This window comes from Rhinichthys klamathensis, unplaced genomic scaffold (assembly GCF_029890125.1).
Source record: "Rhinichthys klamathensis goyatoka isolate OS25496 unplaced genomic scaffold, OSU_Roscu_1.1 h1tg000147l_1, whole genome shotgun sequence".
Classification (NCBI taxonomy): domain Eukaryota; kingdom Metazoa; phylum Chordata; class Actinopteri; order Cypriniformes; family Leuciscidae; genus Rhinichthys; species Rhinichthys klamathensis.
The window spans coordinates 2,415,530-2,441,900 of NW_026606682.1; the positions used below are offsets into that span (position 1 = coordinate 2,415,530).

At 37.4% G+C, this 26,371-nt stretch overlaps 1 protein-coding gene across 6 annotated transcripts; it reads right to left on the reverse strand.

The window, feature by feature from the left end:
- Positions 1–2,183: 2,183 nt before the first annotated feature.
- On the reverse strand, positions 2,184–25,560 carry agap2 (ArfGAP with GTPase domain, ankyrin repeat and PH domain 2). Of its 6 annotated transcripts, none has more exons than XM_056257996.1 (19): positions 25,246–25,560; positions 16,074–16,132; positions 15,424–15,511; positions 15,225–15,310; positions 12,996–13,137; positions 12,773–12,907; positions 12,565–12,680; positions 11,338–11,481; positions 10,788–10,868; positions 10,520–10,624; positions 9,036–9,219; positions 8,852–8,959; positions 8,019–8,156; positions 6,468–6,527; positions 6,065–6,213; positions 5,215–5,305; positions 4,883–5,105; positions 4,525–4,792; positions 2,184–2,928 (listed from the first exon to the last, which is right to left on the reverse strand). In XM_056257996.1, the coding sequence occupies exons 1-19, from the start codon at positions 25,406–25,408 to the stop codon at positions 2,722–2,724; spliced, it is 2,547 nt and encodes an 848-aa protein (XP_056113971.1). In that variant the 5' UTR covers positions 25,409–25,560; the 3' UTR covers positions 2,184–2,721. The 6 variants fall into 6 exon arrangements, with proteins under 6 accessions (XP_056113971.1, XP_056113968.1, XP_056113967.1 ...); XM_056257993.1 differs by lacking the exon at positions 25,246–25,560 and adding an exon at positions 19,780–21,695 and having other exon boundaries at positions 9,036–9,207; XM_056257992.1 differs by lacking the exon at positions 25,246–25,560 and adding an exon at positions 19,780–21,695.
- Positions 25,561–26,371: the final 811 nt, after the last annotated feature.

Below are 26,371 nucleotides of genomic sequence, written 5' to 3' on the forward strand. Positions count from 1 at the left end.
CACTTATGTGATATTTAGAAAGAAAACCTTGATTATAATCACTCATTACATATACATTGAAGCAGCAGTTTATTCCAAAATCCACACCCTTCACCCCCAAAATAAACATCATGTTTGCTGTCATGCTTTCTGGGTACTTGTCAATAATCTGATGGATTCAGTACCACGGACAGTGATATTTCTGCAGGACTGTAAACATCAATCAATGCACACGAATTGTGTTATTGTGAGAGTTTAATGTTAATTGAAGATGCTATACAACAGGAAAACATAAAATACTGTTAGGTCATTCTTTTTATTCAGCACCTGGAGAACACTGTTACTCTGTAAAGTCTTTATTGCACTTAAAAACAGAAAAACCGAGGTGGATAAAACAGCAAGACATGGGCTGTAGTGTGTTCTGTAGGGTCCAGACAAGACCATCCAACTTGCTTTGGAACAGTCGGCCCATCCTTTCAAAACCTATTGAAATAAATCATATGTCATTATTAAAACCAACACCAACACTGTTCTTGTTCATTTTGATTTCAAATGAATAAATAAACATAAATATAAACAGATGTAAAATGAAGCGATTAACTATTTTCAGGAGATTACACATGATTTTCCACTTTCTACAGTCTGGATTGTTACCAGATTACAGTTAATGTTGCCTACATGTTCATTCTTTATTACACCTTTTTAAACACCATCATTATAATGCAGTTTTTATTGTTGCTAAAGGACATTCTATTGCATTAGAACACATAATGTGAGAGATATTTGCTGGTACATCTGTAGTTGGCTAAGATGTAGTTGTCTGTTTGCACACGATGAAAAACAATATAAACTTTTTAGACGGTCCCTATCTTGGTTACCACACTACATTGAATATTCAACAAAGTGTGTATGCATTAAAAATATACTTGCCCATTTTGATCGATTGTAGAAAATGTTGTAGTTCACAATCTTTGTTGTCAATATTGTGTAGCTGCTTCGAATCTGAAAAAAAAATTGCTTCATTGACTATTTAATTGAAAAAGTTCTTTAACGCGAATGTGCGAATATAAAACCAACTTTACCTAAGTGTCCCCGCATAGACAAGGCGGTGTTTCAAAGCCTAGTAAGCTGCCTACCTAGATCACTCGGTTGTGTCAGAACGTATCTGTGATTCCCAAAACTACTGTCCAAGGTAAAGAGCTCACTATATGTTTAATACACGGCCATTGTGCCATAAAGGACTGAACAAATTCAACACCGAACACTGAGAAGGAGCGCCTCCCATGGAAATCCATGTAAGCTGGCTTGCTACTGTAAAACACGTCCACATTCCCTCAGCAAACATGTTTGTTTCTGTTCGAAATTGCGTTCAGCAGTAATTAAAACTAGTTGGTTTTACGATCATATTTATGTAATATCATGAATGTATTTAACTATAATATCGAAGATCACAAAGATAGCAATATCTGAAATCCTTGTCCTTGGGGGGCAATTTTTGGTCCCATTAAGAAAAAACGCTCATAAATTTAAAGTTTTCTGTGATGGGTAGGTTTAGGGGATAAATGTAGCCTACAGTATAAATCATTGTCTATGTCTCCATAAAACATGAAAACCCAATAGGCCTATGTGTCCAGTATTTTTCTTCTGACGGCCCAAATTGAAATTGATAATGTATTATGGCAACAGACAGATGGACATATTTGCCCCCATAATTTAGGGAATACCCAAACCACACATACACACCCACACAAATAAAATTCATTTTTTTTTCTGCATAAATTTGTTCAGATGTAATTAAAGGCATCCAGTCTTCTGTTGTCATCCAGGTTTAATGTTGAAGTCACAGCCACATTTTAATGTGGTCATTTGAAGGAGTGGTCTAATTTAAGGAGAGGTCAATTTAGGAACATTTTGGAAGAGCTGCAGCTAAGCAAACTATATGCTCATGACGATTATCAGATGTGTAAATCAATTCAAAATGAAAATATTAGATAATAAGGCCAAGAAACATTATTCTATGAAGGCAATCTAGCATTTATATGCATGAGCTCTGTCACATATAATAGCACAATTTATATTTTAACCAGTGGAATTCTCTGAAATCAAACAGGCCTTCAATGACAGTGAAGTATTGAGGCATTATAATGTGGAAACATTAGCTTTTTGATAAAAAAAGATGGAAACTTAACAAGCAGTACCAATGAGAGGTTGAAGATCAGAGTTTATTGTCTATATTATTTAGAAATGATGCACAACGACAAATACTATTTCTTCTGGAGTCTGGATATAAACATGTTCTTACATTACATTACCCTCAGCCATGATTTCTATTTTAAAGAACAATGGTAATGACAGTCATAATGGTAAATACATTCCCTCAGATTGCTTTGGGAAACTCTCAAGCTACATGTTTCCATGTAATGGATCTATAATACATATTAATCAGCATATTATAAATAATATTGCTTTTTAGTTGGTAAAACAGCTTCCATTTTCTTTCAAAAGGCATGTTGAAATTTTGTAGCTGTCATTCTAAGCCTTCTAATAAGGACAATTAAGAGTTTCTTTTTTTCTTTTTCCCTTTTCTGAGGAATCCGCAAGGATATACGTACAGTATATAAATACAGCGTTGTTGGCGATATTCGGGGTGGGGATTCACAGACGCACGGAACACACAACTCTGTATGAAGAAATAAAAATGGCCCTGGTGAAAATGTTTATGTGATCATGAGCGTTCATGGGTTACGAGACCCTCCTCCTGGAATTGACACGTCCGACACTCGTGATGCTACTTTTGCGGGAGAGAACAGGAGTCGGGGAGGTGGGTGACGTCTCACTGGGACAGCCGTGCTGGACAAGAATCTCAGCACACTCTTTGCTCCCGGCTTGGCGCGCCAACGTCAGTGCGGTTCGACCTTGTGGATCCTTTGACTTCACATCACTGCCGTACTGTAGAGCACAATTAAGCAAAAAAAAAAAAAAAAGTACCTGTTAGAAATGCGCAAACAATGCAATACTGAAAGTGCAAAAGCTAAAAGGAATGGTTCACACAAAAAAGAAAATTCTACAAAAAATTGTCATTTAACACTATAAGCCTACAGTATCTCATTTTTTATATGCAAATTTCTAATTATCAACATGATTAAACCTTTGCTAAAAAAACCTCTCGTACACAAACTACATGCCTTCTGTCGTCTGATTGATAGATTCTATTTTTTAGCAAGTAAAACGCCTTTTAATGTAATTCTAAAAATGTCCACCTTCAGGTCGCGGTACATGTGACTTTCTGCTGTGAAATCGAATGATTTTTATAAAGTAAACGTAAGAATAACTATTATCTTGTTATCAGTATTTCAAGATGAACATTTACTGGACTGAAGCAACTAAGGTTTGCTTGATTACCCAAAGAAAAATCATGTTACAATGTGAGTCTCAAATATGATCCATCAGGATTTTGAGGAACATTTATTTCTCTCAATCATTACATTGCATTATATGTTTTGCATATGTTTTATATGTAGTTTTGCAATAAAAACTACAGAGCTTTTATTATAAAACTAATCATTTAAATATGATCTTAATAAGACATATTATTGGGAGATATAGAGCGACAACTGATATTTATATGCATTTTGGGAGATATAGACTGACAATATGCATTTTATGCTAGTAGTCTGCTATACTGTTATAAAAATTTCATTGATTTACAATACAAGCTATCAGATTTTCATCTTACTTTTTGGCCATATAAATATCAGTGTCTGCACCAAATTGCACATTTTGCTGATTTTGGGCCTCTGAATAAAACTGAGATGTTTTTTTATTTTTTATCTTTGAGTATGAGCTCCATATTCTCCTATATCATACTATCTGAGCCATAAAAGCCTGATGTATCAAATATGATACTCGACAAAAACACACCCTCATCCTTCCCTCGGGTCATTTTGACCCGAAACTAATATATATATATTTTAATGTAATGTTCATCTGAGTAGTCCAAGACCTTTGGACTCTTGTTGAACCAGAATATACAAAAAGAGAGATAAGGGAACACTCAAGCTCGGACTTTAGGACCCAGGGAAACAGCTCATTTGCTCCATTTGCGCTATAAGGCAATCTAGTGGCAAGAGTCATGAATATCATGTTATATGTCTTTTCCCACAAGAGGTCGGTAGAGACACCCAAATTGACCCAATGTGAGATATTGTGAGCTGATTTGAGCTGGTTATGCATGTATTGGAGAGTTGAATTAAATTATATTATTTATTGATCAAATCTAGTCATTTAAAGGGTACATACAATAAAAAATCTCCAAAAAATTGCATTAAAAATAGAACAAATATTATGATACAAGCTTTCTGAACAAAAATAAAAAGTATAATTCTAGGGCGTCTGGTATTTTTGACCCGCGAGGGAAGGATTTGTTACAGAATGCGAGGAGAGGATTAAAAATAAGTTGTCTAAAGGTTCAATAAACTTTCAAAAAATGTCTAATTCAAAAAATGTTTGGGCTTTTTATATCACATGTCAGGCTCAATAACTCACCCAGACCAGCAGCTGTGTCATGACCACGTCGCCCAGCTGGCAGGACGCATGTAATGCGCTGTGATGCTGCTGCCCTGCTCCTTCAGGCGGGATGTTGATCAGGTCCTTGGTGCTGTGCGCGAGGAGCAGCAGAAGTCTGGGAAGGTCCCTGTCGATTACTGCTTTAAGCAACCAAGTCGACATTGTGTCCTCTGAACACTGAGCGGGCAAGGGCGACACAAATGCCCGCTGTTCGTATTTGGCACGGATCCACGACTCCCTCTGCTCTCTGAGACAAACACCAAGCAAAGGCTAAATTATTACCATAGTGGCTCTGAACCATTGTCCACAATGACATTCACGGTCAAAGCCAGCTCACCTTGTTGCCTCAGGTGTCAACTTCTGGCACCCTTGGGTACAGGTCTCCCAAATGCTGTTGGCCATATGATTGCCTATAGCCGAAAGCACTTTTGTAAGTTCACTGGGCCAGTCGTCCAGGTCTAGCGAGCGCACACGGGACAGGTGCGTCCCCAGGTTCCGGTGTATCCCCGAACACTCGATGCAGATCAGAGCACCAAGATTAAGACTCGCCCATGTTGGATCTGCAAGGAGAGCGTAATGTTCTCATAATACTGAATAATGACAGAGATCTCAACATTCACATTTTGTGGTTTATATTTTCAGAACAAGGCATCATTTCAGGACACTTACTTGGTGCTGCACAGTCCACACAGAGGTCGTTCCCTTTGGCATTTCGAATGGCCTGCAAGGCAACAGCTTCACTTTGGCTGTTCCTTCGAGCCTGAGAGTTAAAAATTAAGTCCATTATACTGTTAATATGTATAGAATATTGTTTCTTAACATGATTTACGTATATAGAAGGAATCAGTGTCCTTTATTGATTCTATTAACCAATTATTGCTCTTCGATTTTAGGGATATGGAAAAGTTTAAGTGCCACTATTATGCTATTTTAAAGGTTCCTAATTTTGTTTGAGGTCTCCTACAATAGGTTTGCATGCATCCAATGTAAAAAAAAAAAAAAACACTTTCATTTTCTCATAACGTACATTGCAGCATCACCTTTTTTCTCACAGTGTTTGATAAAGGATTCGGTTTCTCTAAACTCCTCCTTTCCGAGAGTCTACTCTGCTCTGATTGGTCAGATGACCCAGTCTGTTGTGATTGGTTGACCGCTTAACAAAACTCCCATTACCAAATCTGAATTTCAGCTCCGGATCTTCCTCAGCACTTGATACACAGTGATATGAACAGTAACAATGGCGTCAGTTTTACTGTATCAATTCCAGTGCGAGTCCTCATTCTTTGGAAAAGCAGCAAAGTGGATTTGCTTTTGCGGCGCAGAAAACATCCTCTTTTCGACATGTCGACAACACGAACTAAACTCTTCCACTCTCAGCTACAACTACAGCGTTTGAGGGCGGGTCAAAGTAGACGTGGTTCACAGGCCGCCAATGAAGACCAAGACCATTATGCAAATTTGATAGACGGATAGAGATCAGATTAGAGCTTCTTAGATAAATATGTATTGCCCTCTTTACCTTATTTCTGCTCTCACAGCTCTGTAGACTTGCAAGGATCTGGCTTTCGATGGCCTGAACCCAGGCGTCCCTGTCCTCTTGACTTTGGGCTTCAAAATGCCAGCTCTGTCCTGAGCTCGATATGATGATGAAGTCCGTGCTCTCTTCTTCTGTTTGGGTGAGAGCAAAGAGTTATTTACACAAGAGGAAGGGATCAATAAAAACACCCATTGTGTCCTCAGTCTAATGTATCGTCTCAGTATAATTATGTGTTTCAGGAGACAGGAACACAGACAGAAAGACTCAGATCCATTTGCTGTAATCTAATGATGTGACAAGAGATGGACATAGAGACACATTCAGCAGAAAAGACAGCAAGATGGAGTCAGCTCAGCCACTCATACATTTCACACATTCAGGTTACCTGTTTTGTTAATGTTTCTCAAGCTACCAAAGCTTTTTAATTTCCACATTTTGCGCTTGGCTTGCGGTGCAAGAAATTAGTCCAGGGCAGCGGAGGATAAGAGGAAGAAAGGAAAGAAGAAAGTAAGAAGTAAAAGAGATTGTAAGAGGACCTTACAGAAAGCAATTAATCAGGTCCATATACTGGATTCATAAAGGAAAAGGGAAGAAAGAAAATTTGCAAACTCTTCGCAATAATACATCTTTATGTATTGCTTTAGCAGATTGCTTTAGCAGTAAACCTGGATCAATGTACGGTGGCCGAGAGAGCTCAACTCGCTGCAACTGAAGAAAACACATGCGAATGGAAAAACACCCGCAAATTAAAAAAACATCTTCATCAGTTTCACAACACACGTGTGCTCCAAATACTCACAACACAACCAAATACAGAAACACACTGCAAATAGCACAGACCACAACGGAAACGTTTCCAGGGGACCCAAATAAGTGACGAACCCGGCTGGGACGTGCTTATTGCTCGTGAGCATCCCTATGCCCTACTCCCTTCTAAGGGCAGACGGCAGAGCCCTTGAAGTGGGACTGTGGAGTGAGCAGGGCTCTAGTGTGCCATTATGTAGCTGTTTGGAGCGCACTTGATGAAGGAGCAACGAAAGACAACGTAATTTCCTCATTATTTTCACCTTGGATGTTCCCATGACAACGCAGCACGGTGTCCATCAGCTGAGAAGCTGTTATTACCAGAACTGTTAACATAACTGTTGGAAATAAATATAGATTTTAAACAAAAAAAGGTTTTAAAATATGCGTTATATATCTGTGTGTGAGTGTCTCAACTTTAAAACTTGCCGTCTCATAATTGGACCCTGCATTACCTAACATTTCTTATGAAACTTATTTAAACCTAACATGACAACATTTGTACGATGTAACTGATGAATAGATTAATATCTTTCCCTCATGTTTTTTTTCTCTATCTTTTTTATTTATTTTAGTTTTCAGGTCATTGTTCTTTTCTCATTAGTATTCTGATGACATTGAACATATCGTTAATACATGTTGTATATTGTATAAACATCTCATCTCTGTATGTTTAGCAAAAAAATAAAATTAAAATAAAGTAGACTTTGAGCTGTAAGCACGTCCCAGCTGGGTTCGTCACTTATTGGGGTCCCCTGGAAACATTTCTGTTGTGGTCTGTGCTATTTGCAGTGTGTTTCTGTATTTGGTTGTGTTGTGAACTTTTGTAGCGTGTTCCTCTATTTGGTTGTGTTGTGAGTATTTGGAGTGTGTTTCTGTATTTGGTTGTGTTGTGAGTATTTGGAGTGTGTTTCTGTATTTGGTTGTTTTGTGAGTATTTGGAGTGTGTTTCTGTATTTGGTTGTGTTGTGAGTATTTGGAGAACATGTGTTGTGAAACTGAAAAAGATGTTTTTTTAATTTGCGGGTGTTTTTGTATTTGCATGTGTTCTCTTCAGTTGCAGCGCGTTGAGCTCTCTCAGCCACCGTATTAATGTGACGTCTGTCAATCTTTCATAAATCTGATCTCTCACCCTCAGCCTGTCCAGCCGCTGCGTCTCCTTTCAGGTTAATACTTCTGTTTCGTTTCTTCTTCTTCCTGTCAGTCATTGGAGAAGACGGGATGTGTTCTTTTCCTAAGGGAGGACTTGTAGCCCCCTCAATGCTTGACTCTATTAAGATAATACAAAAAAGAGGACAGAATTTTGTCAAAACTTTTCCTGAAAAAGATTTGTAACTATTCTGAAGATAAATCCAAAGCCAAAGCCAAAATTCGAAATAATTATATATGAATTAAATATATTGAGTATATTGATATATTTACATTACATTTACATTGACTCATTTAGCAGTTATATAATATACTATACTATACATATATAAAACATACTGCTACATATTATACTATAATAATATACTATATAAAATATTTTTTTTTATATAATTATATAATATCATTATATTAAGTATTTTCCTGCAACAACAACAAAAAAAGAATACATGTCTCAATTACAGTTACAGCATTAAACACACAAATTGACACTAAATGTAACTAATAAAACTAAAAATACTGAGTTGAAACACAGTCATGGACTGGTGTATTTATTTAACTAAATATTTCAGTGCAAAAACGGACAAGTAAATAGAAAAGGTAACACCACTAAGTGATATCAATCTTTAAAATGAACTGTCAAAATGATCAGATTTGCATATGAACTTGATATGAACTGAAATGAATCACTACACTTCACAACAATACTGAGCTACCTTCATTTCCAGGTTAGTAGCATTGCTACTTTTAATTTATTATTCTCCAAAACTGTTATAGAAGGAATAAATGGAAGGTGTAAACTAAATATTTACGCACCCACACTGAACCCTTTATTAGACACAGATGACGGGCAACGTTTCACCCGTTGATCATTATGAAATGACAAGCCAGTTCTGGATGCCTCTTCTACAGTCAGAAGATTTGCTGGAAAGAGAGAAACCATGACAGTGAGAAATCGTTCAAATTATTTTATTAGGACATTTTAAAAGATTTCACTTACATGTAGCGCCCCCTTCAGATGACTGCTTGTCTTTACTAAGTCCATTTACACCTGGCACAGGGACAAGAGCCGGGCCAGGGGACGGCCCACCCGGAGTGACAGCGCGATGAAGACGCTTTCCTGGCACCTTTACTGTTACTCGCAATAAGTCCATCTCTTTCCCTTGAGCATTCTGCATAAACTCCTAAAATCATAAATATATGCATAATACTGGCGTATTTGTGAGTTAGGTCCATGGATTGTATTGCTCATAATGTCAACAACACTATATTATGAGTAAAACAATCCATGGACCTAACTGACAAATGCGCCATTTCTCTTCTACAGCCAAAAATAGCAAAACATTCAAGCTTTTAGGTTTTGTAAATTTATCAGGCAATTTCATCAAAGTATCATTGATTTTTTTTTATACCCAACAACCCAGTCCTGCGTCGGACAAAACATTTGTCATTACAAATCATTACAACACAGATTAGCTGTAAATCCACACCCAAAATATAATGATATCATTTTGTATTAATTTGTAAAAAATATAATCATATTGAGTACTCTATAATAGTATTATATAATATAATAATATTGACAATGAAAATTGACTGGTTTAATATATTGTTTAAATGTAATTGAATTATATAATATGATATTTAAATTGGTATTTAAATCGATTAATCGCATCTAACATAAAAGTTTTCGTTTATATAATATGCGTGTGTATACATTATTATATGTATTACATATATATATATATATATATGTGTATGTGTGTGTGTGTGTTTGTGTTTTGTACATACACACACACACACACATATATATATATACTATATTTAATATAATTATACACTGCAAAAAATATTTTCATTACAAATATCTAAAATTCTTAAATCAAGATACATTTACTTGAGAAGCTAAATCACTTAAGATATTAAGTGTTTTTTTTTTTTTTTTAATCTTCCAAATTAAGTGAGTTTAGGCTTTAAAAAATCTGCCAGTGGGGTCAGAAAAATAAACTTAATTCAAAGGGAAAACAAGATTATTTATCTTACTTCACTGACAGATATTTTTCTTGTGTAAAGCATAAACTCGTTTTATTTTGGTCCATTTTTCTGTAAACAAGACTTAATACCTTAAGTCATTTTGCTTCTCTACTAAATATATCATGATTTAAGAATGCTTATATGCTGGAAAGCAACATGAAAATACAGAGTAAGAAAATAAGTTATTTTCCTGGCAAAAGGCACTATTAATAAATACAGTTACAGCATCACACCTGAACACACTATTTTATAATAAACTAATAAATCTAAAAAATACTAAGTCAAAAACACAGTGATGAACAGCAGTATTCATTTTGGTACAAAAAAGGACAAAACACAAAATGTGATTATAAAAACAGAAGCATGCAGGAAGTATTTGTAAATGAAGGATGTGTAAAAACACTAGTGCTCTGATGAAAACAGAATGGGTTGCAAGAGAGCATTACTCACGTTTAAATTTGAATGATACATCAGCATCCCGTTGTTTGACAGCGTCACATACTTCTTCTTCCACTCCTTATTTAAAGAGCGTTCACTGCGTTTCCACAAAGTTCCCTAACAAAGAAAAACAACATAGCGATTTATTTAATTATTCCTCTAATGCAAATGAGATTCATACATTTTTCCAGCACCTTCTACACGTCCAAACACTTTTCGGGGCCACTGCATTTCACAGAAGCCCCACGACACACCAGCAATGCTGAGATCTCACACGCACCTGTTTGATGGGAACCGACCGACTGCTCATGTCACTTCTGCTATCTGAAGCTCTTTTCTCAGAGTCGCTCCCACGGCGGTTCTAAAATAACAGACATGTTAGATAAAGTACAGACGAGAGGAAGGCAAAACACGTAAAGGAAGGAAGACAGATGTGACTCATGAGATGAAGTGAGTGTTAGAGTGACAGAAAGTTCACAAACACAATCTCAGACTGGAGATGCTGTCATACTTCTGTTTTTTTGTAACAACATTTGAAGGTGACGTATGTAATTTCACTAGTATCACCAAAACTTTTTCGAAGAGGTTTCCCCATCTGCCACAATTAATAGTTATCTTCACATATTCAAATTTGGATAGAAGAAATGATTTTACTGTAAAAACATTACACACATCACCTTAGATTACATTAATCATTTAGATATAAGGCCAACTATACTTTAAAATATGAATAATACAATACAACATTTTCCACAGCCAGTTTCACTGGTGTTGCACATAAAGTAACTGGCAAGATTTGACACTCTTTGTAATGAGCTCAAAGAACTAACCGCAAATAAAGAGGTCCGTCGTCGGGGCGGATTTCGTTGCGAGCCCCCGTCTCCACTTGCCCCACCCCGTATGTCTTTGTGACTTATCACAGGGGTAGAAGGCAAAGAGGAGGGGTAATCACTACTTTGACCCCCATTACTGGCCTAAGAGAGGATGATGGGACATTAAGAAGACTGACACAGAGGTTGGTGGAATGGTGAATGGTGCAGACAGACTGATGAAGTTCATAATCATTTAAAACAGTCAAATACTCAACAACAGGGGTATAAAAATGTGCAATGCATCAATCTACAATTAAAATGTATTGATATGGAATTTTATCATTTATAATTCATCTACAATAAAATATAAGCATGTCATTTTAACTTTTATTAATTGTATTATAATGATTACATTTGTAAATAATATTGAAATAATATTAATACTGATTTTGTAAGCAAAGAATATGAAAGAAATTAGATCAGAAACAACGTGATGGTATTTAATTCCTTATTCCATATTTCACCAGAATTATAATGATAAAGGGGTCAATCTCACAAAGAAATGTCTAGGTCATATTTCAAAACAAAACAAAACAAAATTCGAATAAAGAAAATAGGTATATTATATTTAAAAATATTTTCTTAAATTAAAATATTTTATAATCATACATCATTCAGTAAGGCCATTAAGATGTGAGGGTTCTCATCACAATTTTCTCCCCAAATTCACAATATTGTAATGAGAAAAAAAAACTATTTTTGGTAACACTTTACAATAAGGTCTCATTTGTTAACACTGGGTAATGTATTAACTAACATGACCTAACCATAAGCCATACATTTGTTAGTCTTTGTTAACGTTAAGTAAAATACTGCCGTTCATTGTTTGTTGTTTATGTTACTTCACAGTGCATTAACTAATGTTAACAAATACAACTTTTGATTTGAATAATGTATCCGCAAAAAGGTTAATAAATGCTGTAGAAGTGCAGTTTATTATTAGTTCATGTTAACTAATGTAGTTAATGAATGAAACCTTATTGTAAAGTGTTATACATTTTTAAATTCAATTCATGAAAAGAAATAATGATGACTTACAACTGCACTTCACAAATGTACTTTTTTTTTGTTGCATTATAGTAATGAAAATGAGATTTTCTTTGACCCAGAATTGACCCAGACATGTCTTGACAGCTTTCATGAGATTCATCCAAGCAGCAGAGAGACTCGTAAGCATTGAGATACCTGTCCGGGCCCTGACAGTGGAGTCGAGGCCCCTGAGTGACTCGGGGAGTTTGGGAGAGATTTACAGGATGCCAGAAGTGCGGCTTGCTTCTTGGCAGCAACAATCTTGTGAGTCACTAAGAGGGAAACAAGTTTGTCCAATCAAAACTGTCATCCTGTTTGGAAGTAACGTGCTATATTTTAGCCCCTATTTTGAGATGAAACTCACTTTCATTGAATACTCTGTCCACATTAAGTCCATAGGTGGCACAGGTCTCATAGTAAGTGCAGCGACGCACATCTATACACAGCTGCTGGACCCTCTTGTCCTCAATCACACGGGCGTTAGTGCTACTAATCTTATCTGCAGGAAGAAAAACACTCAGAGTTGGTACGCAACACCATATAGCTCAATTAAACATCCCTGAAACCAAGAAGAGTGTATCTCTTACCTTGCGTTCCAACCGCTATAATGGGGATTTCTGCTATGTTACGATTTGCACTTAGCTCACTGTAGTTCTTGTACACATCCTGGAAACTTGCTTCATTTTCCAGACTAAAAACCAGGATGACACCATCGAGCCAGTTGCAGATCTACAATCACAAATTTAGGAATGAAAAACAGGGCGGAAGGGAATAATGCTGAATACACTACTGTTCGAAGGTTTTTTTTAAAGAAACGAATACTTTTGGAATTGATCAAATGTGAAAGTAAAGATATTTATAATGTTACAAAAAAAATATTTCAAATAAATGTAGTTCTTTTGAACTTTCTATTAATAAAAATAGCCTAAAAAAAATGTCATGGTTTCTACAAAAAATATTAACTCTTTTCAACTTTGATTTCTTGAGCAGCAAATCAGCATATTAGAATGATTTCTGAAGGATCATGTGACACTGAAGACTGGAATAATGATGCTGAAAATTCAGCTTTGATCACAGGAATAAATGACATTTTAAAATGTATTCAAACAGTTCTCTTAAATTTTAATAAGATTTCCCAGTATTATTGTTTTTACTGTATTTTTGAGCACATGAATGCAGCCTTGATGGCTGCTTTCAATTTGAATGGTGGTGTACATACAAATATGCTCTACACACAAGTACGTGCAGGCAAATGCTTCCTGTAACACGAGCTCAATTTCACACATCATTACAAAATGTGTAAGAAGCAATTCATAACACAACATGAGAAAGCAGCATTCTCAATCTTTCCACAAGGGGCACTATAGCGTAATTGCATGAACTGTCTTCTTCTTCAGTTTCTAGTTAAAGTTAGTTAACCACATCTGTGGTTGCGTTTAAATCCATTTTTTTATGCCCTTCCCTCGCTAACTCCCCTCTGTCTCGTTCACTTGGACGTACGTCATTGCTTCCTTGCACAAGTGCCCACTACTGGCAGAACCCTTGCAATGTGTTTAAATGGAACGCCATGATCACTTAGAATCCGCTATGAAGCTGATTTATTATTTACAGCTTTTTTTCCCATAAGCACTAGGATAAACAATGCCGATTTATTTTTTAAAGCCATCTTTGATCATATTGCACAAACGAAAATACTAACAATACAATAAACTATAACTCTGTCATGATTTACTCACCCTCATGTCATCCCAAACATGTAAAAGCTTCGTTTATCTTCGGAACATGAAGAAGATCTTCTTGATGAAATCTGAGAGCTTTCTGTCCCTCCATTGACAGCTATGCAAATGCCACTTTGACGCTTCAAAAAGTTCATAAAACTAATCCCTATGTATGAGTTGAGCGATTTAGTCAACATTTTCTGAAGAGACTCGATCGCTTTTTGTGATGAACAGATTTAATTTAGGCTTTTATTCACATATAAACATTGATCAGCGAACATAAACAGATGATCAAATGTGAAAACAAACCTCATTGGTTCTTGAAGAAGCTCAAACGTGATGCGTAACACGAGAATAAACCTTAATGGTTCTCGCAGGTCAAGCGAACATGCTTGAACATGCTTCCGTTCATGTTTATTTGTGGAAAATATTCTGTTCATCATATGAAGCGACCGAGTCTCTTCAGAAATTTCGGACTAAACCGCTCAATTCATATGGATTAGTTTTACAATCTCTTTATGAAGTTTTTAAAGCGTCAAAGTGGTAGTTGCATGGACTGTCAATGGAGGGAGAGAGCTCTCAGATTTCATCAAAAAGATGTTTATTTGTGTTCAGAAGATGAACTTACTCTCTTACAGGTTTGGAACAACTTGAGAGTGAGTAAATGTTGAAAGAATTTTCATTTTGAGGTAAACTATCCCTTTAAGTGTGATCTGCTTTGGCGTCACAATCGTTTTGCATTTTGGTCTATGGATCTGCCTGAAGTGTACATATTGAGTAGACGCTTTCTCGGTCAAAATCAAGGGGTCGAGAGTCTGTCCAAATAAACTTCCCCCGACTTTCGACGAAGTTGGACGCACTTTAAAATACAGGCGGGGATTCCCCCAAAGGGGAAATGCTTAGGGAAGTTCACAAGTCTAAAAACGAAATTAAATGCAGCTCGGTTTAATGGCATGGACAACTTGCTGTAGGTTTTAATACCGCCACACTAATGTTAAGTATAAAAGCAGGAGATGCACACATGCATTGGCTAAATATTTTTGTTGTGCAGACAGGTATGTTCCTGACTTAAGTGTTCATAGGGAAACATTCACACACCTGTGCACTTGGTGGACCAGATTCCTCTCGAATCAGCAATAACTGACTGTGTCCCTCCACCAACACTTCTTTTTTATATCTTCCCCCTTCCAGAGAAGAAAAAGAGGACAAAGTCAAAAGACAAGAGAACAATTATAATGCCTCTAAACGGTTAAAATGACAGTCTTCGAAAAGGAGACGAGAAAGAACAAGTTCTCACCCTCATGCGATTCAAGTGGAAGGTAACTTCCTGTGATGAATCTGTTTACCAGAGCAGATTTTCCACTGCGAAGGCTACCCAGAACCCCCTGCAAGCGGCAGAAAGAATAATATTTTTAATCATCACTTTTAATCATGATCTGACATTGTTGAGATCTCATCTGAAACTCCTGAGGAGACTCATCTGAGACCTAATTGAAATTTAAGCAAAAGTCTTTTAATTTTGTCAATGTTTTGAAAAAAATTCAGATTTTTTTTCTTCCTACAGTCAAATATGTATCCTTTTTGACAAAAATGCAACATTAATCTTCTTAGTAACATTTTATTTTACAGTGTCCTTGTTACACGTTACATGTAGTTTCTATAGTAAGTAATTACTATAAATTATGCATAATTACATGCAACAAACCCTAAACCAAACCTAATCCCAATCCTAACCCTATAGTAATGTAATTAATATAAATTAATTAATATTAATATTACTCAGTACTTAAATGTATAATTACACTGTAACAAGGACACCTTAAAATAAGGTGCAACCATCTTCTTTTTAGTAAACTGAACCAAATGAAATATTGTTTTTATAGACGTATGCCTAAAACATTTTGTTTATATGCTTAAGGAGTAAAAAAACTGTTAAGGTGTTCTCACCAATCGCAGTTCTGGGATGGCGCGAGTTAAGGTCCATTCCTGGCTATTGGCACATGATGCTGAAAAAAGAAAAGTCAAAGTTAAGTCTTAACTTCAAAACAATGAAGACAATTTTTGCGTAAAACAAGCCATCCTACTGTATTCTATTGCCTTGTAGGTTTCCAGGGCATTGCTATGCAGTAGCAATATGTTTGGAGTGAATATTAATGTGTTGCTAGCTATCCAGTTGCAAGGGTGTTTTGAATGGCTTTTGATGTGTTGCTATGCAGTTGCTAGGGTCTTTTAAGTGGTTGCCCTAGTTAAAAGAGCCCGTCCCCAAGTTTGATATTTTATATTATTATTCTATATTAAAAAAGCTTCCCCCCTTTGACTGAAATGGTGGGGTTAGTGTTACCAAATTCGGTACATATACGGATCTCAACAAACTTAACAACTTTCAAAATTATATTCATTAGCTCCCGCCCAACAGGAGGTCAATTATTTTGGATCGAGATTTTTTTTAATACTTCTCCAAGGGGATTCATGTGATCATCATCAAACTTTGTCAACATTAGGCCAAGACATTAAAGATGCTGAATTGCAAAAATATTTTCTCAAACAGATTTGCCATGGTGTGGGATTAAATGAATAAAGAAAAAGGGAAACAGGAAGTGTATTATATCTATTATATGTATTATCTATAAGTGCACTGTCTCATTTAGATCACATTGAGGTTCTATATTTGTTCATATTCTGATCTGTATTTGAGGTGCTTAGCAAGCACCACTAATAAAAGTACAACAGAAAAATAGATGAATCAATCATATAACAAAAAAAAGATGGAATATGTGCTGATTTATTAATATTATGTCTTGGTATCCTAGTGAAAAGAAACGCATGCAAAAATGTATTTAAAATATATGTATACTATACAAATCCATTAACATATTTACTGAGACTTACTGATATAAATTTAAAATGACTTCTTTATTGAACTTTATTGATTTCCTAATATTAAGCCAAAAATGTGTTTCAATATCACTATTAGTAAGGATAGTATGATCTCTCTATAATATCAGTCTTTAAATGCAAGATATTTAAAGTGCACATAAAGTATACTTGCAATAGTTCCACTTTAGCACAATCAAATATACTTAAGTATATCTCTAGTTGGACCTCACTATTTCCGGATAACTAAAGTGCATTAAGGACAAAATTAGTTGTTCCAATTTAGCAGACTTTACCCATTTAGTAAACCAACAGTACAATTGCAGGGTATTTATAAGTACATGCATGTGTGAATGTATTTGCAGTATACTTAGCATAAAATAAAATAAAATGTTGGTATATTTATTTTTTCACTATGGGGTGGGCCAGCTACTGAATTTGTTTTCTAAAAAAAGATCTCTCATATTGATTTACAGCTTAAATCCCTTCGTTCTGACCCTTGATGTCAGTGACGTGACTCACTTACAGGAAGAGCGAGTTTGACACGACTGAATGATCATTCAGTGATCCCAACATTCAGAACCTCCAAGCACTGAGCAGCAGAGTTAATAACATTATCGCCTCCCTTCACGTCAAGCCACATTATCTAAAGTCAGTACAGGCGCAATGATACTGTTGGTTTCTTACGCCAATCTGTGACCATTTAAACTCAGATCATGCACATTTCTATTCTGCATCGAAGTGAAATTTGATTGCACCTTCGCCTCGGATGACAGTTCATCTGGAGGTGTTATAAATCTCTGGTAATTCACAGGCCGTGAAGGACTGCAGGTGTATCCGAGCAGCAGAGAGCATGGAGCACCCACACCCCTCTTCGCTTTATATTAGAAGTCTTATCACACTCTCACTATTTTTCACCAGAGGCTCAGACCCGGCACCCAGTGATAGACGGACACGTCACTTGTTTTTTGTGTAGCTGCACAGCTGTGAGGGCATCAAGCGGCGGATGAGAGGCAAAAGATGCTTTTGTTAAGGGGGGAGGATCGGTGCGATACACCCTTGTGACCGGCGTGGACTGATTAAAGCAGCTCACGACGCACAGATGCAGGAGATCGGCGTACGATCTGAGTTGGCACTCATGCCGTTTGCAGTTTCCTCTCTCACACGCCACCCACGACACAAACGGAAGAGGTTTAACCCCCCTCCGAATTCAGCGCAATTCTATGAGGTCATTGTACGGCGGGGCACATCAGGAGTCGAGCCAGTGCGGTTAGACAGTGTGATCCTTATGTGCCATATACAACACGCCACCCCCTCCATCTAAACGGACGCTCTATGTGACACATTCTGGTCTCTCTCTTTTTCAAAAGGACCCCTCCTCGCATACCCTCACTCCCATTCATTTCATGTGTGGCTCGTTCCCTCGCATAACACAGCCACACAACAGGCAACTCTCTCAGCCCTCCCTGTTGCCATGACAACCCCACCTCCAGCCGCTGCTTCTGTTCACTCGGAGAACACATACGTAAATATTTTGTGTGCGCATGCGTCGTGTGTGCAGACACATCAGACCTTTTGCTCGTAGCATATTGACCACACACACACACCTATATCGAGTTCCACTTGTGCAATTATTAATTGCATCCTACAAAATAGGAAACCTAATTATCAAATCTATATTGTCGAGAAATACAGACGTTTGAAAAGAAGCCTTTGTTCAACAAGCTCTGCATATAAATGAGTTAAACTTGAAGGCATCTCTGCAAGATCACACTAGATCATTTGAAGAAAAACAGACTTACTTTGCTTGGGTGGATTCAAAATGCATGTGGCAAATTTTAAGCTCATCCATCCAATTGCCTGTTGATTCAGATACTGCTTTATGTCATTTAAAATGTTTCCTCACTACAGAAATCAGTGCTTTCCCTTCAGTTTAGGGTGCTAAAATTGGCTGGATATGGCTTTAAATGAAGAGACTGGTGATGAAAGGACTGAAGCTTCCGTGAAAGAATGAGACCAGAATACAGGAAGTGGGCGGAACATCAAAGATGGGATTAGGATGTTGGGCAAATTTATGCTGCCTGTGGCATGGGTATTATCAAATTTATTTTACCATTCCAATTTTTCCAGTGCAGCAACAGAAACAGTAGGGGGTGGTTGTAAATAAAAGACCAGTATGCTTTCAGCACCTTAACTCTACAACCCTAGGCATTTACCAGAATTCCTTAAATGTGTGTACAGACTTCAACATGTCAATTTTTTTTAAATTAATGGAAACTAAAACATCAAGATACTTCACTTTAAAAGGATTGTTCACCAAATACTGAAAACGGTCACCATTTAGACTCATTTCGTACCAAACATGTATGTCTTTCAATCTTCTGTGGAACACAAATATGCTTTTAAAAATTTCGTTTTATTTTTTTGTCCAGACAAGAAAAGTCAATGGGGTCCAATGTTGTTTTGTGCGCTGATGACTTTCATTGCATAGACAAAAAAAGATGGTTAAAACATTTTTCAAAAGAAGAACGTAAGTCATTCAGGTTTGGAAATACATGAAGGGTGAGTTATTGATGAAAACATCATTTTGGGTGAACAATCCCTTCAATATAAAAACATAACATTTAGAAAACATTACACATTCTTTATGCAAAGAATCCCTCTTTTTCAAAATGCGCAAGCTACCTAGTGTGTCCCCCTCCCATTTTCAGAAACAATCCTGCTTCTACTTATCTGAGAGCTTGAGTTGTGTATGGGTGAGTAAGCCATGTTCTCCTACCTTCCTCCTCACTGGATTCCCTCTGAATGGTGCTATAGACTGGGGTCACAATGGTTGCACTGGTTGCAACTGGAGTGCTCTTGGTAAAAATGCCACTAATAAATCTTAGCATCTTGCGGTCACGTGCTGAAGCCCCCTGGGACTGAGCTGTTCTAAAGTCAGATACCATTTGACCACCTTTGCACTTAAGGAGGTCCTCAGACAGACAATTCAAGTCGCTGTTGTCCAGGGTGCGACTCTTTCCTTTGCGTTGAGGCTTGGTAATCAAGGCGATAGGGGTCGGAAGAGATGTAGATCCTGCCTTTAATCTCTCGGCTCGAGGGCTTTGGGTTCGCATGGCTATGATGTCCCCTTCAGTGGGCCTTTTCATCCCAATACCCCCTTTGAGGTCTTCATCGCAAGTTTTCACCTCGCTTACAGCCCATGATGCCCGGAATGATCCAGGATTCGGGCTGGTTGGGGACTGAATCCTGGTCCGACTGTCCTTACGGTCAAGGCTCTTTGAGGAGGCATGGATGCTCTCTCTAGACTCCTTAAAATCACGACCACCGCCATGAGCTTTAAGGAGAGACACGGGACGCTGGGTCGCACGGACCGGTATGTCACCCAGATGCCTGGCTATATCTCGGGGAAACGAGGTTTGGGACATCCCGGTGGATTCTCTGGCTCTTCCATTCTCTGTGGTGGGTGAGATCATTGATTTTTGTCTATCACCAGGGTGAACACCATCTGCAAAAAGTGCCTTGTCGTCCCTTGGGCTTTGGAGTATTTCCTGTTCCACTGAGAATTTGACAGATTCTCCAGCTTCCAGCTCCACAGCCTCACCCATTTTCTGGCGTTCCTGGCCCTCATTATTGGATCCAGGGTGCTTGAGATGTTTCGCTCCATCAGCATCATACACCGCTCCCTCCACAGCTGGCCTGGACTTTTCCAACTCATTTTCCTCAGTGGTTTCTACCTTCACCAAGGTGAGGGAGATAAGGTAGGTGGTTTTTGACTGTGATGTCCCGCTTCGGTTCATGTGGTCCAGAATTTCTCAGCAGATCAAGGACAGAAAATTAATCAAATAATCTTGTTATTTATTTGTTTAATGGCGTCCACAGCATGAAAAAAAAAATCACGGAATTCATAGAAAAAAAGACAGTTCAAGCAAGTGTGTCAAAAAGAAGTAAACCGTGACCTTGTTCCCTAAAGTGGGAAAAAAATCAGCTAATGTCCTTTGTGCTCTTTCACACCTTCATGTTTCTTCCCAGACTTCGTATTGCTGTTCTTTGGTCCTCTCACACCTATTTTAAGCATGCAGACATGTGCCCAGCTCTCCACACCTGCATGAAAAGCACTCTCCCGATTCCATTGACTACATTCAACAAGAGGCAGATTCAAAGGCAAAAATGACAATGCACAAGATGGAAACAGGATCGCAAATTCCTTCAAGGACGACAAAGAGTAAAATTACATCTGTGAGACATGCAGAGCTGTTAACCTCAGATCAAGGCACATCGTTTCACCAACCTGCTCCACAGTGTGTGGAGGAGATGCTGACAGACTGAAGAGTCGAACTGAGGAGTCAGTCTACATGCCACATGGATCGGTGGAAACGTTTACAGCAAGTCCACAGAGAGTGATCCTAGTGTCCCCAAACAGAGTCTATCCATCACGCCTCCGGTGATCGGTGCGTCAAGCAGTCGGAGATGTCAATAATGCAAACGCGCGAGGCAATCATGCTTCATTCTAGAGAAGAAGGTGCATCTCACGCTAAAGGTTTCGACGAGTCACGCATCATGAACAAGGGTCTCTAAGATCTCTCCAGTGGAAGGTCTTCTTCAAACCCACGCAGAACGGCACCGTGCAGGAATACCCTGCTTCTCTCTCCATCTCCTGCTTCTCTCTCTCTCTCTCTCTCTCTCTCTCTCTCTCTCTCTCTCTCTCTCTCTCTGCCCTTGTCACCAGCCAGACAGCTCCCAGCCCCTGCTTTCCACAGCCTGCTACCCCCTCCTCTCGTTCTCCCTCCCTCCCTCGCCTTCTCCCTCTCTTTTCTCTCGCTCGCACGCTCTCTCCTGCTTAAAAAGCGAGAATCAGTGATGTGTTAAGGAATAAAGACAGACTGTAAAGCTAGAAAGGTTCTGACAAGGAAAAGAGGTCAACGCAGCACAAGAAAAACACAAATATGAGTGGTTACGTGCAAAGCTAATCAAGACTGACACATCAATGAGGCAAATTTTGCACTCGATCCAGTGTTGTATCAGGCAGCAATGTGCCACATATCACAGTCACAGTCAGTACAGTGATTCAAGAGCCGCCGTGTCCCCCCACCTTTCCTGTCCTAGACACTGAGCTTGCTTGTTACCAAGGTATTCCGAGGCTAAACTCCTCCTCCTTCATGCACTGATTCCATCTAGTCTCCCGTTCGCTATCTCCATATCTAACCCCCTGCTATGTGCACCAACTGTCCTTGCAAAGGTGTGTATGAATGAGTAGGTGATTGAGTGAGGGCATGCAATATTATTGACAATTTATTGATTGATCTGTTTAAATGTGCTTGATTAGAGTCAATACTACACTCGAATTCATTCAATAACTGGGATGAGAGTAAAAAAAAAATCAATGTGTCCTACACAAAACACAAGACTATATATATATATATATATATATATATATATATATTACAAAAAATAATCTTGTAAAGGGAGGAGTTTAATTTTTAAAATGTTAATTAGCAGTCATATAGAATTCACAAATCAATAATATTTTACATTGATTGCTATCAATCATGAAGACAGGTGCCATACAGAACACAATTCAGCAACATTTAGGAAGAGGGCGTGCAGTTACTTGTATGTGAATGTATCTCATTTGTTGTTCTCTTTATTGATTTGCTACTTTATTGCATATAAAGAAGAATTTAGTGACTATTACTATTGCTCATAGTTAAGTTCAATAGACATTTTTAATTCCATCATCATTTACTCACCTTCATGTCCTTCCAAACATTACTTTCTTCTGTGGAACACAAAATTATATATTTTGAAGAACATTTGGAACCAAACTACATAGAACCCCTTTCAGCATTAGTGAACAAAATCCAAAATAAAAGTTTGTGTTTACATAATAAATGTGTGTGTACTGTGTATAATTATTTTGTATATATAAATACACACAAATGCATGTATATATTTAAGATTTATTTGCATGTTTATTATACTGTATATAAATTTATACATAATTTATATTACATATACATATAAATATTTTATATATAAATAACACATTTGTCTTAAATATATACATGCATGTGTGTGTATTTATATATACAAAATAATTATACACAGTGCACACACATATATTATATAAACAAACTTTTATTTTTTATGTGATTTAATTCGCAATTAATTTTTTTTTTTTTAAATCTTATTTTGTGTTCCACAGAAGAACAAAATGCATACAGGTTTGGAATGCCATGAGTAAATGATGACAGAAATTACCCTAGCAACCAACCAGAAGAACCTAGTAACCACATAGCAACACCTTGGCAACCACAGGCAAGCTCCACTCATATTTTTATCAGAAAATGCAAAGCTTTAGTTTATGTATATAGTATATATTCTACTATTTCATGGTAGAGATTCCTTGGACTCTTTCTTGGAGAACTCCCACTCATAAATATATTTTCCCCTTTCTCTCTCCCCGCTAAATCGCTGTAACTCCGCCTGTCTCCCACTCTCTTGGCTCCCTGCAGTCATCAACATTTAAATGTGTCAGTCCTATTCGCAAATCCCAATGCTCAGAAGCCAACCGCAATGACTTCTCCTTTACAGTTTCCTTCACTTTTATTTTATTCCCATCAAGCATAATTTGAATCATCATATGACTATGTGGGCTAAATGAATATATTCAAAGATCATCCATACTATTTCATCCTGTCTGTTATGCAACTTTATTTATAGAACATCATTAGTGATGCAGGTTAATGCAAGTGATCAACTTTCTCCTGGAAAATGATCAAATGGGTGAAAAAATCTGAGCAATATCTAGGGACTGCAATATCATAGAAACAAGAAATCCATAAGCATCCAGAATACAATCATCCAGAATACCCTAGCAATCATCCAGAATACCCTAGCAATCATCCAGAATACCCTAGCAACCATCCAGAATACCCTAACAATCATCCAGAATACCCTAGCAACCATCCAGAATACCCTAGCAATCATCCAGAATACCCTAGCAACCATCCAGAATACCCTAGCAATCATCCAGAATACCCTAGCAACCATCCAGAATACCCTAGCATCATTGTGGCAAGTTTTGCATGGGTAAGTAATACCATAAAAATCTTGTTTAATTTAGATTTTGGTTTAAAGAGACAAAATGTCGGTGAGATTATGCTGACTGAGAACGTCTTCATATTGAGCTGAAATCTAGAGTGACAGATGCATTAACGCTCAAGAGGAAGTGTGAGGAGGAAGTAAATTATAAGGAGCATCGACAAACACTATATTAAAGATGCATTCGTTTCTGTTACCATAAGTTCAAACCTAAAAAATATGCACTGCATGGATGTTTACTAACATGATTTATAAATGTTGCATCTTAAAATAAATGCTTAAACTTTACAGCCGGCTCATTTGGAGCTTCAATGGATGCAAGATTATTTAAAGTCAAACAAAGAAAAGCGGAATCTTATGGAAAACTAAAAATAATGGTGTCGGATATGGAGATTAAGAGTAGCACTGTATAGACAGGTAGTGACTGAGATGAAGAGGATGTGGCTTCCGTGGGCAGCAAGAGAGCGTCAGACAGGAAATGGACCAGCACTTCGCGTGTTCAGAAGCCTGCCACCATGACGACGTCTCTAAGATGGTGCTAATGTTTCAACCTGGCCTCTTTAAACTAACATCCACCATTCTGATTCAACATCCGGGCTGTAGTAACAGTTCATCATCACAGTCTAATGGTGGAGCATGTGCATTTGCAGACGTCTGCTGGATATATAATTCAATTTAACACGAGTTAAAGCATTTATATTCCTTTTTATATGTCTGCCTTCTCTAAAATATACAGTCGGGACATTTTAGAATTTGATATTATTTTAAAACTCAAGATAATGCACATAATACTGCAAAAGTGGAACAATCAATAGCAATCAAACCATGTAAAAAAGCCGAATTCCTTGAATTTTTATCTCACACAAGGAGGTCTGATTAACTCATTTCCAGAATGTTTAGTAAGCTTGTTCTCTTCTGAGAATTATTTAGATATGCCTTTCTATCAACATAGATTTTCAACTCTAACAACATGCTGTTTACGTGCGAGTCAGTCTCCTCTGTAAGTGAAAGGACCCCTAAGGACCTGAAGTAAACATCACACTTTGCAAAATGATACGGGAATCTATCAGCAACTTTTCTAGCGGACAAAATAAACAATCTCATGATATTTATGAGACTTTTCCAATTAACTCAGGCTCACCTTGTATGCTGTGAAGGAAAACCTTTAGTCCTGTCCTGAGCTGCTGGTCCTCAACCCTCTCCAGCTGTTTGAGAAATTTGTTTAGAGTTTTTTGCAAGCTTTCATGTCTTCTCACCTCAGCTCTAATTGCAGTCGAGTTAACAACTTTATTTGTGGTATTCATATTTAGACCAATGTGACTGCTTAAAAGGCATGGAGTTTCTCCTGTAACCCATCAGCATTTCCTGCCCGTTCTTTCATGTCAATGTCACGTACAGCAGCAAAAAGTTGTTCAAACTCTAAAGCATGCAGCTCAGAGCAGAAGTAGTTCTGCTTGCATGAATTTCCCCTCTCTCTCTCTCTCTCTCTCTCTCTCTCTCTCTCTCTTTCTGTTCAATTCACTTCCTGATTTTAAAAAGTGTCACCATCTCATAGGCTGCTCTCTCGCAAACAGGATTTTGTGGTAAATTCAAGACAACCGTTTCAAAAAATAGGGTTTCAAAAAGGCAGCCTCAAATGTATTATCAGATTTAGAGCTGGGATGGTAAAACCTCAGCACTGATAATGAGAAATAAATACATTATGAGGAAATTGCATGCTGTTTGACAGACAAGGGAATTTTTCATAAATGTCACATTTTGTGACATTAATACTGGGGGCAAGTGTTTACAGGTTTCTTTATTAAAAAAAAAAGTAATTTCACACAATTAATTAGGCCTAAGTATAAGAAATGTTGTTATCCCAATAATGCTTGGATTTTTTTAAATATCATATTACAGGGTTTTTAATATAAGGTTAAGTTAAGTGTCAATATGTAACAAATTATTTAATGTATGTGCCTAAACATAAATTGACATTCAAAAATAAACCTATCCTGAGAGATATTTACTGAACTGAAAAGTGTGACAATTAGTCTCAGCCTCCCCCATACAGTTCCATAAAATAAGAAGATATTTGGCATTTACGGGAATTTGTTGCACGAGATGAGAATACATACATAAACATAAATGTCGTAGTGTCTTCAGGCCTTCTTAGTGTCTGATGTAGAAAGGGCCTGTCTTTATCATCAGTCCTCAATGCAGCATCCTGTGTCTCACACGTCCGTGACGATAGAGGGCGGGGCGAACTGTGACGTTGTTTGTTGCTA